The sequence below is a fragment of the Dioscorea cayenensis genome, chromosome 7 (assembly GCF_009730915.1).
Source record: "Dioscorea cayenensis subsp. rotundata cultivar TDr96_F1 chromosome 7, TDr96_F1_v2_PseudoChromosome.rev07_lg8_w22 25.fasta, whole genome shotgun sequence".
Lineage (NCBI taxonomy): Eukaryota > Viridiplantae > Streptophyta > Magnoliopsida > Dioscoreales > Dioscoreaceae > Dioscorea > Dioscorea cayenensis.
In genome coordinates this window covers 31706978-31725589 of record NC_052477.1, presented here as the reverse complement: position 1 = coordinate 31725589, position 18612 = coordinate 31706978, and the positions used below count along the sequence as shown (strand labels likewise).

At 34.9% G+C, this 18612-nt stretch overlaps 3 protein-coding genes and 2 pseudogenes across 3 annotated transcripts; 2 read left to right on the top strand and 3 right to left on the bottom strand.

The window, feature by feature from the left end:
* Nucleotides 1–303: 303 nt before the first annotated feature.
* LOC120265591 (probable methyltransferase PMT11) lies at nucleotides 304–5185 on the top strand. Its single transcript, XM_039273534.1, is given in 15 exon segments — nucleotides 304–833; nucleotides 835–859; nucleotides 1038–1187; nucleotides 1281–1551; nucleotides 2267–2377; nucleotides 2981–2997; nucleotides 2999–3022; nucleotides 3024–3142; nucleotides 3618–3630; nucleotides 3632–3876; nucleotides 3972–4094; nucleotides 4298–4307; nucleotides 4309–4376; nucleotides 4622–4718; nucleotides 4720–5185. Coding segments are annotated over 15 exon segments (1773 nt in total). The 5' UTR covers nucleotides 304–444; the 3' UTR covers nucleotides 4831–5185.
* A 290-nt stretch (nucleotides 5186–5475) lies between these two features.
* LOC120264311 lies at nucleotides 5476–6350 on the bottom strand. Its single transcript, XM_039272118.1, has 2 exons — nucleotides 6107–6350; nucleotides 5476–6029 (listed from the first exon to the last, which is right to left on the bottom strand). Exons 1-2 carry the CDS (start codon nucleotides 6212–6214, stop codon nucleotides 5667–5669), a joined length of 471 nt encoding a protein of 156 aa, XP_039128052.1. The 5' UTR covers nucleotides 6215–6350; the 3' UTR covers nucleotides 5476–5666.
* A 25-nt stretch (nucleotides 6351–6375) lies between these two features.
* Nucleotides 6376–8276, bottom strand: LOC120265360 (protein HESO1-like; the record flags this gene model as incomplete). The annotated part of the gene is given in 8 exon segments (XM_039273232.1): nucleotides 6376–6512; nucleotides 6707–6758; nucleotides 6760–6777; nucleotides 6906–7001; nucleotides 7090–7268; nucleotides 7898–7994; nucleotides 7996–8048; nucleotides 8171–8276. Coding segments are annotated over 8 exon segments (738 nt in total), but the record flags the coding sequence as incomplete, so codon positions are not given.
* A 6458-nt stretch (nucleotides 8277–14734) lies between these two features.
* LOC120265961 lies at nucleotides 14735–17087 on the top strand (annotated as a pseudogene).
* A 296-nt stretch (nucleotides 17088–17383) lies between these two features.
* Nucleotides 17384–18612, bottom strand: part of LOC120265359 — a 2582-nt pseudogene continuing 1353 nt past the window's right edge.

Here is an 18612-nt window from a genome sequence, read left to right as displayed (position 1 = left end):
AGTAAAATTTGGATCCGATCCAACTTTGTTTCATCGCCGTGCCGTGCCCTGCCGTGCCTTGAAGGCTTCCCCCGTCGTTCTCGCTCGCTTTCTCTCGATGTTAGTGAGCCTCTGAACCATCTCCAGCCTATATCATTGCTCACACTGATGTAGCGAGCTTTTTCCCTCGATTCCCTCGCGAAAGCCCACCACCAACGGGGATGAAAAAGCTCTGGCGAGGTCGGAGATGCGCTCAAGTCTCCCCTCTTCCTCAGGGTCTCTGTCCTCGTCCTCGCCTCCGTTGCCTCTTTCTTTCTCGGTAAGCACTGGTCCGACGCTTATCCTCAGCTTGTCTTCTACACCAATTCCAACTCCAATCACGATGGCTCTGTCGCCATCTCCCCCAATGCCAACCTCTCTGTTGATGTCTCGGCTCTCATCTCCAACATCTCTGCCACACCAACCATGGATGCGTCTCCGTCGGATCTCTCGTCCTCGCTCCCCCCGCCGACACCGCCGGAGAGGTTTGGGATCTTAGATGAGAATGGGACGATGACGGAGGACTTCAATGTCGGTGAGTTTGATCCAGATCTGGTTGACAAATGGGATAACGGCACTGATGGTAGTAACAGTTCGCAAGATATTGGGAAAGGAGAGGCGGGAAGTGAGGGTAAGCTGCCGAAGTTTGGATTTTGTCTTGAGAGTATGAGGGAATACATTCCTTGTTTGGATAATGAGGAGGAGATCAAGAAGCTCAAGTCTACTGAGAAAGGGGAAAGGTTTGAACGGCATTGTCCTGGAGAAGGGAAGGGCCTGAATTGCCTTGTTCCAGCTCCGAAGGATTATAAGACTCAATCCCTGGCCGAGAAGCAGAGATGAGGTCTGTACTTTTTTTTTTTCTTACTACCATTTCAGTGTAAACTTAAATTTGGCTTCTAATTAGTTGGGATTTACTCGACATTAGGCTCTTCATGCTTCAAGTTACTGTTTTGGACCTTAGTATCACTTATTCATGTGGAGATTCTTGAACTAGAGTGTAGTGTTTTGATTCCGGACAGGTTTGGTATAGCAATGTGCCACACCAACGCTTGGTGGAAGATAAAGGAGGCCAGAATTGGATTTCAAAGGATGGTGATAAATTCAAGTTTCCTGGTGGTGGAACTCAGTTTATACATGGAGCTGATCAATATCTGGATCAGATGTCCCAGGTTTCTTACACTTTTAAAGTGCCCTGCGAACTGTTTCTGCTCTTGCCTTTGTTTGACTTTTGCATGTCTCTGTCCTTTACATGTGTTTTGCAGATGGTTCCAGATATTGCATTTGGTAATCATACGAGAGTTGTCTTAGATGTTGGATGTGGAGTAGCAAGTTTTGGTGCCTTTCTCCTATCAAGGAATGTGCTTACCTTGTCAATGGCTCCAAAAGATGTTCATGAAAACCAGATCCAGTTTGCTCTTGAGCGTGGCGTGCCTGCTTTTATAGCAGCTTTTTCGACACGGCGACTATTGTATCCAAGCCAGGCATTTGACCTAATCCATTGTTCAAGGTGTCGAATAAATTGGACCCGTGATGGTACATCCTTTTTACACTATATGTGACACCTTTGGATGATATCATATTATGCTCATGCAAAGTGAATTAATACCACTTCATATGTCACTTGCTATGCATGACTATGACTGTATGTCATTTTTGTAGCTGACCTGTGTGATGATTTTCCTCTTTTCATGTTCAAGCTGAGTAAATTAAACAATGGAAAAGCTTTGTAGGCTTCCTATTGAGAGCTGATCCTTCTGGAAACTCCAGTATTTTTAAACCAAATATTTTTTCATGGCTCTTGTTTTGCGACATGCACTCATAACTTGTTTTGTTATTATGAAGAGGAAGCAGTATCGAAAGGAATATACTTGTTAAATATATTAACTATAACTTGAATATTGGATATGATAGTAAACCTACTATAATCACAAAATAGAAGTCTTTGTAGTGCTTGGAAGCTGTAGGTATTTTTCCATTTTTCTTTTTAACCACAATTAAATCCTGTTGCTTTGTCCATCGAGATTCTTGCCTTTTGTTTCATACTTAATGCTGGGACAACTGATCATAACAGTTCTACTGCTGGTAGTCTTAACTATAAAATTCTGTAGCCTTGCACAGGACTGAATATTTATTTACCATGAACCCCATTTCAGTTTGATCAAAGATTTAATCAAAAATTTTTTTTTACCTTGTCAAGAATCGCATGGAATGGCTGTACTAATTAGGCTTCCTGATTTATTATATGCAGATGGTATTTTGCTTCTTGAGGTTAACAGAATGCTCAGAGCTGGAGGGTATTTTGCTTGGGCAGCACAGCCTGTATATAAACATGAAGCAAGCCAACAAGAAGCGTGGAAAGGTACTTAAATGACTGTTGACTTAAAGAAAGAAAAATTTAACTATTTGTTTCTAATATGCCACTGAACATACAATTTAATTTATTTTGTTCCATGGTATTTAATTTTACATCCACAGCAGCAATGGCCACAGGGTTTACCTTTCCATATATTTTTTGTTCTTCTTCATCTTGATTTCAAATCATTACTTAGAATTTGTAGGTTGTATTCTTAATCTCTCCTTTCCTTTTCCTTTTCATGAGAGAAAACATGACTAGATCAACATCAAGGTGCTAATGTCTTTCTTTTGGCCCACCTCTGTCATAAATATGTAAACTGTTCCCTCTGGTTCCCTTAATATTTGATAAGATGTGGTATTATTATGATATATTGCTATTGGTTATATTTTTTGTAAGATGCGTTACTTTGAATTTGTCAATAATATGTACACATGTAAATTTTTTGGCACCCATTGTAATGACCTGCTGTGATAAAATGAATGTACCAGTGGTGTCATTGAAATGGAGTTTGTGGCTCAAATAAGTTTAACTGATCCTATGGAATTTGGATATATTTTTTAATTAAAGGTACTAACTTTTATCCTGGCATGTGCTACATATATATAGAGATGGAGGAGCTTACTGGAGCGAATTTGTTGGGAACTTGTGAAAAAAAGAGGGATATATTGCAATATGGAGGAAGCCTTTGGATAACAGGTGCTACATCAATCGTGATCCTGGAGTGCAACCTCCACTATGTGATCCAAAGGATGATCCAAATAGTGTCTGGTAATTTCAAAAATATTTTTAACTTTCCTGTCTCTAAAAATATTTTTTTCTTTTCTTTTAAATTACGAATTCTCAGAGATAATTTAAGGTGAAGAATAAAAAGTATCCAAGATTGGTTGCTGATATTTCTAATGGCAACAACCTTGATTTGCCACTGTTGCCAATAGTTTATTCTTGGCATTATGTGCTGCAAAAGGGAAGCAGGAAGTCGTCCCTGCGTTCCAAAAACAGTAAATTAGCTGTAAAACTTTGTCCTGGAATAATTTGGAAACAATTTCTTTTAAGAACTCATTTGCGGTCTGCTGAGGATATATTGAATCTTGATCAGATATTGAATTTTTTTAGGGCACATGTTTTAGGCTTATTTTTTTATTTTTGGCTCTTGTAAATGTTACATTGCAGCTCTTTTTTCCTCCTTAATTGAGTTAGTTCTGCATTCACTCTATTGATTTTTTTCACATCAAATTTTTTTAAGGTATGTTGATCTAAAAGGCATGCATCACCCGTCTACCTGAGAATGGGTATGGATCAAATATTAAAGCATGGCCTGCTCGTCTGCATGAGCCACCAGACAGGCTTCAGGATGTACAGATGGATGCATATTTATCGAAGAAAGAACTCTTCAAAGCAGAGTCAAATTACTGGAATGACATAATTGAAGGCTATGTGCGTGTTTTCCATATGGACAAAATGAAATTGCGGAATGTAATGGACATGAGGGCTGGATTTGGAGGGTGGGTACTGGGGTTTCTTCTATATTACCCAAGCTATGCGTGTGAGTTATTTGTGTGCCTTCATTATTGCATCCATCATTTTTTGTTCATGGCAGGTTTGCAGCTGCCCTTAGCGACCTGAAAATTGATTGCTGGGTTATGAATGTTGTCCCTGTTAGTGGACCCAATACACTGCCTGTAATATATGATCGAGGACTAATAGGTGTTAACCATGACTGGTAAGTGCTGCACGCTTTTATTTTAACATTGCAATAATAGCAAGCATTCAGTTTCTTCATGTAAAACAATGAATTTTCAAGGTCATAATTTCTTTCATTTTATGTAAATATTATTAATAAATTGATGGAATGATTCTCCTGTTACTGCTTCTGCTGATTATCATTGTAATTGCTCAGAACCCAACTTTTTGTTATTTCTGCAGGTGTGAGCCTTTTTGATTCATATCCAAGAACGTATGACTTACTGCATGCATCTGGTCTTTTCTCAAGAGAGCACAAAAGGTGACTATTACCTCCCTAGTGGCATCAAAATTTTTGCACTGTTTCATATTCATGCGGTTTCCATTATAGTCCTTTATTTAGACCCTCATGAACTATACAAACCAATAGCATTCAACAAACAAACCTACAAATAAAAGCATTTAGAAAACTTCTGAAGGATTTATTGGCTGATTGAAGTTTAGCATCTTGCTTATATAAATGACTGTAATAACTATGGCTTATACTTTTCATCTCGCAAAATTCAGGTGTAACATCTCTGGGATACTGTTGGAGATGGATCGCATACTTCGGCCTGGTGGTCGTGCTTACATCCGTGACTCTAGATTTATCGTTAATGAGATCAAAGGAAATAACAGAAGCCATGGGTTGGAGGACTGAAGTGCGTGACACTGCTGAAGGGCCCTATGCAAGCAGGAAAGTGATCATGTGCCAGAAGCAATTGCTGCGCGGTTGAGAATTTTCTGTTTGTTGTTCAGTTCCTCACTTGATGAAGGTATACATTCTCAATCTCAGCTTGGACACACTTCAAAGGTGGTGTAAGGGCGGGAGGACCGTGACAGGTGGCAAGGTTTGTATAGCTAGCTGGTTTGAACTTTCTTGTGAACCAGAAAATAATTTATGTTCCTTATCTTCTATTTTCTCACCCTGTTTTTTGGTTGTTGATTATGGACCAGGGACTGTAATGTATTTTTTAAACTGTTCTTTTTCTTAATTCATACACAGCCTAGAAATTGGGCTTTGGTCTTCTTTTATTTTTTCTGTATGGGAGACATACCTTTATATTCGGAATAAACGCACCTAGTTTTGTATAGGCATGCCTATAAATCTCATGTTCCAACACATGCGTCTTATGCTGTTGATTACACTTTAACATATTTACTTATTACTAAGTTACCATTCATTCAGTGATCCCTGAAATTAGATATTTGGGAATTAACAAAATTTATATATTACGGGAAAAAAAAACTATTATCCAGTCACTAGTTAACAGTGAAAAATTTTCATTAAAAAACAAAAACACTTGAACGATTTTAACATATTTTACTTGTTACTGAGCTTATATATATATATATTTTAACAAAATGATAAACCACATTTATTAAAAAAAAAAAACCAGATTTGAGCTGCTATTCATTGAGTCATTCCTCAAATTAGATATTTGAGAAATACATTTCAAAGACACGCTCGAAATTACAAGTGCAAATTCAGAGTTTTTCAACCGGCAACACACATTGAAGGTCAAGTTATAAGTTTGCTTGATTCCACTGCTGAACGACATCAACAATGGATTTAATCATTAAAGAAGACCCTGCTGCTGCTGCTGCCAGTCCACATCCTCCCTATGCTTCTGGATGAGCTTGTGTTTGAAGCGTGACTGATAGTTAAAGTGTCACGAAAGCGATTTTCCATTGTTTCATAATCATCATCATCATCATCATCATTGTCATCATCATCGATAATGTGTAATCCTCCCCGAAGTTGAGAGCGGATACTTGGTCGGACTAGATAAGTAAGCAAAGCAGTCCTGTCTGAACCAACATTTCTTGAAGAAAACAACCTGTAGGCCTCTCTGAAAGCTCTGGATATTATGTTCAACTCTGCCCAGCCAACAGCTCTAGCGGTATTCTCAGTTTGCTCGAAAGGATCTTCAATCTGGAAAAGCATGAATTGAATCCCAACATCAACATTGACACTGTAATTCTTTTGCAGAGGACACAAGTTGCTCTTACCGACAAAGCACGAGTTTTTATCAGATATCTAGTTCCCATCCGGCCTGTGTAGGTGCAGAAAGCATTTGTTGAGGAAATTGAGCCAATGTTGGAGAACTGCATTAACATAAGGTGTCATAACTAGGCGGACACTAGAGATGAAATACTTCATCCTTCAGAAAAATAAAAAAAATAAACTGAGAACAGATGGGCTCTGCTCTAATGATTAAAAATAATTACTCCCAACTCTTCTTCAGATTTTTACTGATAAGTGCCTCAAAGTATCAGCATTACCTTTTTGAAAAGAATTCAATGAGCAGCTGAGACAAAGAGCTTTTATTTTTCTGCCTGTAAACCTGAGATTTGAAACGAGCTATATTTGCTAAACATACATCTCGTATGCGGCGCTCAGTAAAAGCTGTTGTTCCTGTATTAAAGATCAGCCATGCACATCAACAATCAAGCAGTAGGACCTATCAGCTACTTAGGAATAACTTGTCTAACAGAAATGTAGAGGATTATGCAATAAAATGGCAAACCTTCATTGCTATAGACAAAAAAACATGCTTGTTTCAGGTTGTGTAACATAAACCATGAAAAAAGAATCTACCAAGACATTACCAGTGATAGCATCAGCAACATTTCCTTCATAGATTTCCTTAAGAGGTGGTAAAAATCGGAGGGGTACATGTCTGTGACATAAAAATTAGATGACACTATCAAATGTAAGAAAATGAAGCATTTTCAAAGGTATCTAAACTTCAAACTGCAGAGGAGAAATTTGAATAGATAAGCACACTGAAGTCTGAACTGATAGAACCTGAAAATGGTAAATAACCATCAAACAAAGTGAGTATGAATTCAAAGTTCCTTCCTTTGGGTTGTTGATGTCTTGTGCTTTGGCCCATTCCTTGACCTGCATCAAATAAGGTTACATACAACTAAAAAGAGGAGGGGTGGGGTGGGGGCAAATTGAAATTCTCTTCAGTGAAACAAGAACGGACCAGTAAAACCATGTCATGAAAGCGTTCATCTATGTCTGAGATCCAAAGGAGCATTTTGGACTTGATTTGGCCGATATGATTATTAATTGAAATGTCACACGAGATATTCCGGTAATTGCTCTGAAATTTAAGAACTGGAACTCTTGCGTTTTCAATAACGTTGCAGTTGTGTGCAAAACCTGAACAACAAATTTCTAGTCAGGATGGCTATGTCTGCAAGAGAGATAGAGATTCAAATTTTGGGATGAATATCAAACATGAACAACTAAATCATGGGAAGGCACTAACTTGATATTTGAAGACCAAAAAAAAAAATACAAAGGAATCACTCACACCTACATAGTTTTTTGATAAAGGCACATCTGCATAGTACAACCATTAAGATTTTCAAATTTTGGTCTTCAAACCTGCAAGCCACATCCCATATCTTCCTAAAAAACCATACTAACTCACAGAATGGCATGCATGTTAGACAGGAATCCTTCCATAAAAGCACAAAATGATCAGAAATAACCACACATTGTTTGAAATTTCATACTACATGAAATCATAGCTCATATCATACGATGAGCATAGTATGCATTTGTGTTATAAGCAGAATCAATGATGTTGTTGACTGTATTCCCATTTGAAATGTGGTTTATCCATAAATTTAATAATAACAACAACAACAACAACAACAAAGTTTCCCTGACATGTTGCCCTGCACAATATCAGAACATGGGAATAAGTGGACTATAATGAGATGAGAGAGAAAGAACTGGCTCCATAAATAACATGAAAAATTGCTGAATGAAAGAACAAGTACCAGCCCTTCTTAATGCTCTCATAATCGCCCATAGGAAATCCTGTTGGCGTTGCCTAGTAACAGAATTTGGATAATCAACAGAAATGTCCAAGTCACCCCATTTTGGAGTAGAGGTTTGAGACAAATGATCCAAATGGCCTGACAAGTGTATCTGTGTTGGAAATTTACATCCAAGTCAGTAAATCTTATTGGTTTGGCTCAGTTCACAGATACAGAAATGAATCAACAATTACATTGCTAAATTGCATTGCTTGTTGGAAAGAGAAAATGTACCTTTCAAACTTATTTGTGATCTGAGAATCGATGAAAGTTCATCAATTACATTCAATCTCTGAGCTCGATCAGTTTCCAAGGGTTTGAGCAAATTAAGAATGTCTTTAAAGGCAAAGACTCCATTATCCTATATGATTCACTGATCTTGTAGAAGTGTCAAATCAAATCGACAATTCAGCTCTGCATTATATGCCAGTGAAATACACCAAGATCCGTTGTTTTGTTTTGGAAAAAGGTGGATAAACCACATGTATTAAGATAGACATAATAGACCAAGATTCTTCAACATGTAAAAATGCTAATCCAAAGGCAACAAAGTTAAAGCTTTCAAATAATTGATGGCCATAAAATAATGAAATCATATTAACAGAGAAAATAACAAGTTCATGATACTAACTAAAGAATGAGGTGGAGCATACAAGACAAGTACTGAGTCAAGAACAAACCAAATCATACTTCACTAGATTGCAGATACTCTTTTAAGTGCAACCATAGCAATTGAGGATGAATAAAGTCTTTTATATCAAAGTAATTTATGCTTCTCAGAAGTACAACCGCCATGTGTTTTTAGAAAAAAAAATACTAAAGTTTTCTTCTTTTTCCAAAGCACTTCTAAACAACCATGTTTCAAGTAAAAATAATTATCTTATATGGAATAACCACTTCAGTAATGGTTGAGGGGCCATGTATCTTGGCCAGTAGGAAGATCAGCGTTTATAAATCACATGAACTATCAGTTAAAGCGGAGATTCCTTTTGATCTTTCCTTAATGTAATTTTATATGCAATAGCTTCTGAAAATACTATCTAAACAAATCTTAGAAAAAAACACAAGTTTTTCGGGTAAAAACTGAAAAGAATATGAAAAATTATTACAGACAGAGAAGATCATGAAAGAAAAGAAAAGGATTGGAATCACCTTGATGCTTCTGCTTCCGATCTTGAGTCTGGGCGAGTGATGAGTCGTCCAAGAGTGTTGAGCAAATTTGAAGCTCGTTGGTTCGTGGAAATGGAATCACATTGATGTGTATGTAAAGGCGAGAAACGAGGAGTCGAGGACGACGGCCATTGACGGGCTTGACCCATGTCCGGCCCGTCAATCTTACCCTTTTTTTTTTCCTATTTAAATAAAATTAAATAAAATAAAATTTATAAAATCACTCACTGATTAAAAAAAAATAAAAAAAAACTTTGTTCTGCTATGAGTTTGTACTGTTTTGTTTTTGTTTTTCCGATAATTTATGATTTATTTATTTTATTAAAATAATTTTTTTAAAAAAAAATCTATGAAATATGGGGAATTTTTTTTAATATTCCAAGGTCGATTTTTCAAATCCCCTATTCATTAATAGGTGGTTTGCAATTTTAGAAATATTAATTATTGTTGTGTGTGTTTTTTTTGAAATGTAAATAAATATATCATATTTAATTAATAAAAATAGAGTTTAAAATAGTCTTTCCGTTTTTATAGTTGTGACATTTAATTAATTTAAAATTGACTAAAATTAGTTGATTGTTTATGTTTTATAAAAAAATTTATTATTTTTCAAAATTACCTCTTTTTATTAAAACATCATTAGTAGATAATATAATTTAATGCTTAGTTGATTTTATTTTGTTAAAAATTATATAAACATATTAAATTAAAAAAAAAAATTAAAAAAATTATTTAATATTACATAAAAAATTTTAATATAATAAATAAATAAAATAGACCCAAACACGAAAACTAAAAACTAACGGATGGAGAGAGGGAGTAATACATTAAAAAAAAAAGACTATGCGAATATCATCAAGGTTGATTGGAACTATTAGAGAAATACAATGATTGATGGAGTGAGTCATGGGTGGATTCTGTACTGACCAGTAAGGTTGGGTGATTGGTTTCCTTGCAAACGAAGCAAGAGATTGACAAGTGACAAGTCTCCAGTCTTCACCTTACCTTGCTGAAAGCACCCCACTCTTTTTTCACAAATGTCTCCATCAATCAATATTAAGTTTTGAAATGCCTGGGACTCATGCAATGCGTTGAATAATAAACAATAAAGTGGAGTAGTAAACAAGAATGACTTTGATAATTAATAAACAGTTGTTGCATCACAAAAAGCAATAATTAATAAACCAAAGGCTAATTCTGGGCCTCCAATCCACTAAATGGCCTTGTTTGTAGTGACAAGCTCAATTCCAGTGGGCTATAATAATCACTTCTTTTTCTTTTCCTCCTTCTCAGCCCAGACCTGATAGCTCCCACAACCCTCCTCAGATAATGAACAATCACATGATTTTCAAGAAGACAAACACACCAAGACCCTGCCTGAAAATAAGGTGGTGAAAGCCAATGAGGAAGAGCTCTCAAACAAATTGGAATACCTTCTCCAGTAAGCCGTATGTGCGGGAGGAGTGCTCACTAACGTCTCGTTTTTGAAATTGAGGGATTTACTGTTGAAAACTATCAAGCCCGTTGGTTGTTTCCCAGCAATTTGACATCAAAAACTAAGATTAATTTAAATGATATATTCCTTTAGTAACTTTTTATCTTAATCACTACTAATTGTCAAGATTAGCATATATAGATACACACACGCATATACTTTTTTTTCTTACTTTGATACATATTTGACTTATAGATCTCCTCAAAAAAAAAAAAAAAATCTAATAAAGGTCAATCCAGAGACACAAGTTTAATTTATCAAAATCGTTTTAAAGATAATATAAAAAATTTAAAAATAACTTTTGTAAAAAGAGATTAATCAATTCAAATTCATATTTATTGAAATCTTGAATTTTGTGGTTCTTTTAATTGAAATTTAGTTAAATGGTTTTTTTTCATACCATTTTTCGTAAAACTTCAATGCCTGAGTTTTCTAAAAATATATATTCTATTTTAAATTAAACTTCCATCTCACACTCATACAAAGACAGCATGCAGAACATACACAAAAATAGACATGGCACATGCTAACTACTACCAGTTGTATGAAGTCATAGTCAGTCACAGCTTTATATATATATATTTTTAGAGGGTAAAATTTTTTAGTAAGTCAATAAACTTTGACTCATCCTCACTTTAATCACTTTAAACTTGATTTATGTCGATTTAGTCGACTTAATTTTAATTTCGATTTCGACGTAATAAATCGAGAGTTTAATCTAGAATGAATGATGTAGCTCTTTTTAGATGGCGTGGGACCATTCTAATAAATTTAATAATGTGTTAATGGGAGGAGGACCAGATTTTTAAGCAGTCGTAGAATCAGATTGGGGGTTGAAATGCTTTGATTTATTACGGTTGAAAATCAAATTAAAAGTTGAGTGATCAAATTGATCTAAATTTAAGTCATGATCAAAGTGAAAATGAAGTGAAAGTTTAGTGACCTCTTAAAAATTTACTGCTATTTTAGAAAGGTCTACGATGGGCGTGCATGAGCGTCCCACGAGAAGTCCTGAATGCTTAACGATGAGAGTTAATTTTAGATTAATGAAGTCATTAGTTTTAATTTTTATTTTTCTCATGAGCATCCTATTTTTTTTTATCGACCTTCTTGTTTATAAATGCAATATCATGTTTATTAAATAGTGTCAATGTTCACAAATTTTAAATATGTGAACGTGCATAGAGGTTGATCCTCTATATTTTATATGGAGTACCTTACTAAAATTTTTGAATTTTTCAATAACGACAAAGATCACTTCACTTAGTAATAATACTAGATATTAATGAGGTCTTAAGTCACGCGCATATTCTCGAAAAATTTTATTGTTTATTTATTAATTCCCCACTGCAATAAATTGGCACAATATCCGAGGGAGTGGGGACACGATCTTGTGCTCGTGATGCTCAACACAGGCCATAAATCATAAATGTGAAATCTCAACCTACCTCCAAAGATTTTAATAATATATTAAAAATATCATATATATATATATATGACTTATGACTTCATTAGGTCATTTAACAGGGTGTGTGCATCTAATTCTCAAAAAAACAACTCGAGTGTATATATTAAATTATTAATACACACACTTATGTATATCTATATATATATACATATAAATATTTATAGTGCTTTGTACCTATCTTATTGGCGCACGATGGACACGATGGAGGATATTAACTTTATATATATGCCAATAGTTGCTTAATAATCTTGATTATCATTTCGATCACATATTATTTTTTTTTTAAATAAAGTGAATAAATTTATTTTTAAAAAAATCACATGCATTTCCATACCAATCTTTGATAATTTGAAAAAAAAAAAAATCTTTTTTTGAGTGATGTTTTTAGATATTGTTATCATACTATAATCAATTTAATCTTTTTAATTAATACAACTTAAAAGAATACCACTAAGTTAGCTATCAAAAGAAGACCTAATATTTAAATTAAAAAATTAAAAGGTGAAAGTTCGAAAATTTGTCCCGAAATAACATTTAAATATGTGTGTGTATATATGGGTCCATGGACAAAAAAATTATAAGTATTTTCTCCTAATTATATAAATATATTTCACTTTAATACCCAAAACACATAAATAGTATAAGAATATTTAAAATATTATTTTTTTATTAAAATATATAATCAGTTTGTTTTATTTATGCTACAATAGAGATTACTAATCATTTTTTCTATTCCGCATATAAAATTATTAGGAACATATTTTTAGTCTCCAGTATTTTTTAATCTCGATAATTAAAATTTGGACCTTCTGAAAATTTAATTTGATGCCCACTAAAAAGAGACAAGTATCACATGATCATTTTTGAAAAAAATATGATTAGAGAGAAACAGTCACATATTTAATTATCTTCTTTATATATATATATATATATATATATATATTATTTTTATAAAAATAAATAAACTATTATTTTATTTTATTAAAGATCAACAAACACATAAAAAGAAAAAAATAAAAATAAACAAATGACCACTAGAAATGAGACATCACAAACACATTACAGTAGATAAAACTTAACATAGAGAAGTAGGGGTGGACATGGGCCGGGCGACCCATGACAGTTTTTGAACTCAACCCCATCTGAGGCTGGGTTTAGAAAGTTAGCACTGAGAATCAAATGTTTTAGTAGATTAATTCAATTGGGTTTGGGTCGGATAATTTTGACTGACCGAGCCCGTACCCAGAATAAATAAATAATATATATATCATATATTATTTATAATATATATAATTATATCATATATAATAGTAATAGAACTTGAAAAGAGTAAAGCATTTATAATACTCATGTTGTATTTTTAAATGTTTGAAAAATTTTTAGGGGTTGTAGTAGTAGTTTTATTTAGTTATTTCAATTATTTCATAAAAAAATTAATTATTTTTAGGTCGAGTCCGACATGGGCGCAGGCTGATAATCAATCGAATGGGTCGGGGTTTGGATCAAAAGCATTTGGTACAAACATGCGCTGACCAGTCGAATATATGGGTTGTATATTTGAGTCTGGCCGCCCGGGGATCCCGGCCGCCGTGACCTCATGTCACCCCTATAGAAGGTATCCCTAAGTGAATAACAAAAAAAAAAAACAACAGACAAAATATTAAGGCTGTACTCGTCCAACAGGGGGCCACTAGGCTCAACCACATTTCTCTCACTCTTGATTTTCTACATAGGTCTTAATGAGGCTCAACAACAAACCTGGCTAACAAAATTTGAAATGCAATCCAACAGAGAATCCATTGTCTAATGGCTCATTGAGACATAATCTCTCGTTAGCCATGCCCTTTTGATCAACCTCACACTCTTGATCTTTTCTAATATAAAAATGTCTTATTACTTCTTGTCTCTATTGTGGGACCAAAAAATGGTCCCAGCTAGAGAGATGCACATGCTTGAAAAATCTATTGATGTGGTTCAACACTGCATCCAGTTCTCGGGCCCCTTCGTGAGGAGATGGATCCCGACAGGCACGATGAGCTCTCTGGCTAGTGGTTTCCATATTGTTGTTATGAGTCTTGGAAGAGTCCCTCTCTCCTCCACCTTGTGTCTCAGTGTGTCTTTTTGGTCCATATCGATTTTTTTTTTGTCTTCATCTGTTTGTGCCTTTTTGTTTTCACTTCTAATGAAGTTTTCTGTATATTCTACTTGTATTTGTTCTTTTTTTATTAATGTATTTGTGTTTATCCACTTCTTTATTACTTTCTTATGATTGATTTATGTTCTATAAATATGAATATTTTTTTATTTTAAATAAATTAATAAATCATAAATTTATTGAAAATAACCGAACGAGAACAATGCCAGAAATTATTAAAAAAAACAGAAAACAAATCCAGACAGACAAAAAGCATTGAATACATTTTTATGATTTATGACCAAACTAAATAAGTAAATATAAATATATATACTGGATGCCAGAAGAGAGAGAGAGAGAGAGAGAGTGAGATGAAGCTCAGTGATGACGTGGACTTCAAAAGAAACATAAATTAAAAAAACAAAAGGACGGCCACGTGTATGATTCCACTAGATTTTAATCATGTGGTGAATAATAAAGTACCTCATAATCACTACCACATCACATGGGCACCCTGCTCACTTCCTCCTCTTCACCATCCTGGACCTTCACCCTGTTTCACTCACATCTTGATCTCCCCTTTCACTCTGCTTCATCCATGGCGTCTGCTTTCCAATCCTTCTGGCAGGTATGAAAAATATGAAATCCTTCCCATTATTCTGCATTCATTGTCACTGTTTTTCTCATTTTGCCACAGTTACATTCTTGTCTTTAGATAGCCAAAAGAAATAAACTCTTCATGCTTGAAAATTGCATTTGTCTCTGTTTTTCTCGTCTCTTGTGAGGATTCAGAATGTTGTTATTTTTAAACCTGCTTATTATTGTTTCTTCTCTATTGTGCCTCTCTGTATTCTTCTCTTTTTTTAACATTTTTTTCCCCAAAAAAACAAAAAAACATTTGTGCTTAATAAACATTTAAGTTCATCTACTTGTTTCAATATTGTTTGACTTGTTATTTATCATTATCTCTTTTAACTTCTGTGATGCAGTATCTAGTCACTCATTTCTCTGATTTTCAATTGGCTACCTTGGGCACTTTCATTATACACGAGAGTGTCTTTTTCTTATCTGGACTGCCATCTTTACTTTTTGAGCGATCAGGATTTTTCAGCAAATACAAAATTCAGGTTTGCCCAGCAGCACAATCTCTCTCTCTCTCTTTCTCTCTCTGAGTTGATTTATTATATATACATCAGAAACTCTCAAAAAATTAGATTCTGAAGGTTGGTTTAGATTGTGGATAGTAATGCTAAAGTGCAATATAAGTTTTTGTTTCATGAAACATGCCTCATGGTCTTTCTGATCTTGCAAATTGTGATCTTGATGTGACAAACATAATGTTGTGTATTTTTGCAGAAGAAAAATAATACTCCTGCTGCGCAAGAGAGGTGTATCTTACGTCTGATCTTATATCATGTCTGTGTAAACTTGCCAGTCATGATTGCTTCCTACCCTGCTTTCAGGTTCATGGGAATGAGAAGCAGTCTGCCATTGCCATCATTGTAGCTCAAATTTATTTTCTTTCTTTGATCCTTGGTTTTGTTTATTTTTTCTTAACAGATCCAGTTTAAAAGCATTTTTACTGGAAAAACAACTCTCTTCCTTACCAAACCTCTTCCCTTACCAAACAGCTTTGCTAGATACTTGTAGGCATTTGAGGACAGTTGTGAAGATATGAATAACTGGTGAAATAAGAAAATTGAGTGAACCTACCACCCAAAGAAACAGAGGAGGAGAGGGATTGCTAGTCTTGGTTATGTCATTCATTTAGTATAAACTAAGGATTTTTTTAATGTCATTCTGCAGGAGTGTCATCATACCTCAAGTGCTTTTCTACTTCATTTTAGAGGATTTTGTATTCTACTGGGGACATAGAGTTCTTCACACCAAATGGCTGTACAAACATGTTCACAATGTGCACCATGAGTAAGTTTTGTTTCTCCACTGTTTTTGTGTGAGTGGGTGTTCTTTTACTTTCTTGTGACCTTGTGGAACATGAAATGTTTAGATATGCCACGCCATTTGGTTTGACTTCTGAGTATGCCCATCCTGCTGAAATTCTATTCCTTGGCTTTGCAACCATCCTTGGTCCGGCTCTCACTGGTCCTCATCTATTCACTATGTGGTTATGGATGATTCTAAGAGTCTTGGAGACAGTTGAGGCTCATTGTAGCTACCATTTCCCTTTGGAGCCTTTCAAACTTTTTACCTTTTGTATGGAGGGTGAGTTACTGATAATGTCTTTTCAAATAATTGCTCAGTTGAATTGGACTTTTTATTGCTTAATACGATATGTATTTTTTCCTCTGTAGTTCTGATTTTCATGATTATCATCATCGTCTGCTTTTATACCAAGTCTGGCAACTATGCATCGACATTCGTTTATATGGACTGGTAAGCTCTACTACAATATGATATATTTATATATTTATGGCAGCAATTGTTCTAACTTAATGAACAGGGTCTCCTTGTTTGACAGTTCATAATAGCTGTATGTTTAGAAAAATAAATAAAAACTTTAAGTGGCTCTTCTTGGTAGCTGCAGATAAGCTCTCCGGAGATTTACTGCCAAGTGCCAACTGTAGTCCAATCAATGCATATCCAAATCTGAAAAAGTTTCTTTTTTTGTCCTATTAACTGAGTCCGAAGTGTTTCTATCTATCAGGCTATTTGGCACTGATGAAGGTTACAGGAAGCTCAAGGCAATCGAGAAGGCAAAGAACCTGATGGGGTTTACTGACCACTGAACTTAGTTAATTCCTGTGGGATCTCACTTGATTTTCAGGTTGTAATAGATGTTATAATAAGCCTAGGAGAAACTGTTCTTTGTGCTTTACATGCTTATTATATGCAAGACTCAATGGCCATGCCCATCTTTTTATGTCATTTGTTGTTATAATAAAAAATGGTTAATTACATTACCATAAAAAAAAAATAGAGTTGCAAGCCAGTAAACACAAATATAATTCTGAGCTGATGCCGAAGAACAACCCGTGTTAAGTCAACAAACAAACAGTAATCTGATCCATTGCTCCTCAGAAACAAAGGATCAGAAACAATTTGAAGACATGGCATTTCTGAAAACTAATAGAATTTTGTACTTGAATTGCACCTCAAAAGCGTGGTTCATATATGGAAATACCTTTTATTTGTCCTACCTGATACTGATGCTTTCCACACAGGATTCTGCTCTCTCAGATAAATATTTTAAGAACATTTTTTACTTTTACCTTTCCAGTCTCTTGTATAATAAGCAAATAATAAGGATCTTCCTTATTAAAGTGGTACAGCAGCAAACATACAGAACGTGTAATTTACTTCACATCCTGATTATAATAATAAGTTCACTAATTTTTGTAGAAGGTTGCTGTCCATTCTAAGAAATCTGTGCCCGTCCTCCATCAATGCAAATGATTTGGCCTGTAACATATGAAGCTGCAGGGAAGGCAAAGGAAGGCTACAACAGATGCCACCTCCTCTGGTTCTCCCCAAACGCCCAAGAGGAACACGAGAGGCTTCTTTCATCAGTAAATCACTGTTCTTTACCCTGTTTTGTATCAAAACAGCCTCATCACACTTTGTTCAGAGTCTCAGTTGAAGATGAGTCTTACTTACAAAGAGGTTTTCAATGAGAGGTGTTTTAATAGCTGAAGGTGCAACGCCGTTGACTCTGATGTTGTCTTTGGCCCACTCACATGCTAGGTGTTTGGTGATTTGATCTCATTGCTCCTTTGGAAATGGAAAGTAAAAACTGATTTTTAGTAAAACACTAGTGAGGTTTTGGTTAATTTTACCTTTACTCGCTGAATAAATTGCTCCTCCTTGATAAACTATAAAATGTTCCAATGGTGGAAATGAACACCATGTTTCCTGATGATGAAGTTTTTCAAGAGAGGGTGAGCTAGTTGGCTTAAATGGAGGGCTGATTCAAAATTAGTAGCCATAATATGTGAGTAATCTTCAGCTGTGCATTCCGCTGTGGGTTTCACTATACCAGTCCCTGCATTATTTATCTATAAAAAGCAAAAAGAATAGAAATTGCTTAGAGTGACACATTAATAAGACCAACAAAATAAAATTACATTATACTTACAAGTATGTGAAGCTTTCCTTGAAAAACAGAAGAGACATCTTCCATTAGTTTCTTTTTCGTTGAACACTGAAGGAGACATCACACACAGAACCGGTGACCTTGAAGTTCTTATCTTCCCATTGTTTCAGGCATTCATTAAGCTCAGTTTCATTGCGAGCACATGTATGCACAAGGGCTCCAAAAACTTTGCTAGTTCTTCAACTATGGCATGTCTGCAAGTTCATTAAGGACTAGAAAACTATGTGTTTATGCTTGAAATTAAGACATAATATTGAGAAAGGAGTACCCAATTCCTTGAAAAGATCGCCAGAAGTCT

Excerpts from the sequence above, each read along its gene's own strand:
- LOC120264311 (XM_039272118.1), bottom strand. The coding sequence starts at position 6,214 with ATGTTAATGCAGTTCTCCAACATTGGCTCAATTTCCTCAACAAATGCT. Across the intron at positions 6,030-6,106 it reads TAAAAACTCGTGCTTTGTCG|ATTGAAGATCCTTTCGAGCA; the intron begins GTAAGAGCAACT and ends ATGCTTTTCCAG.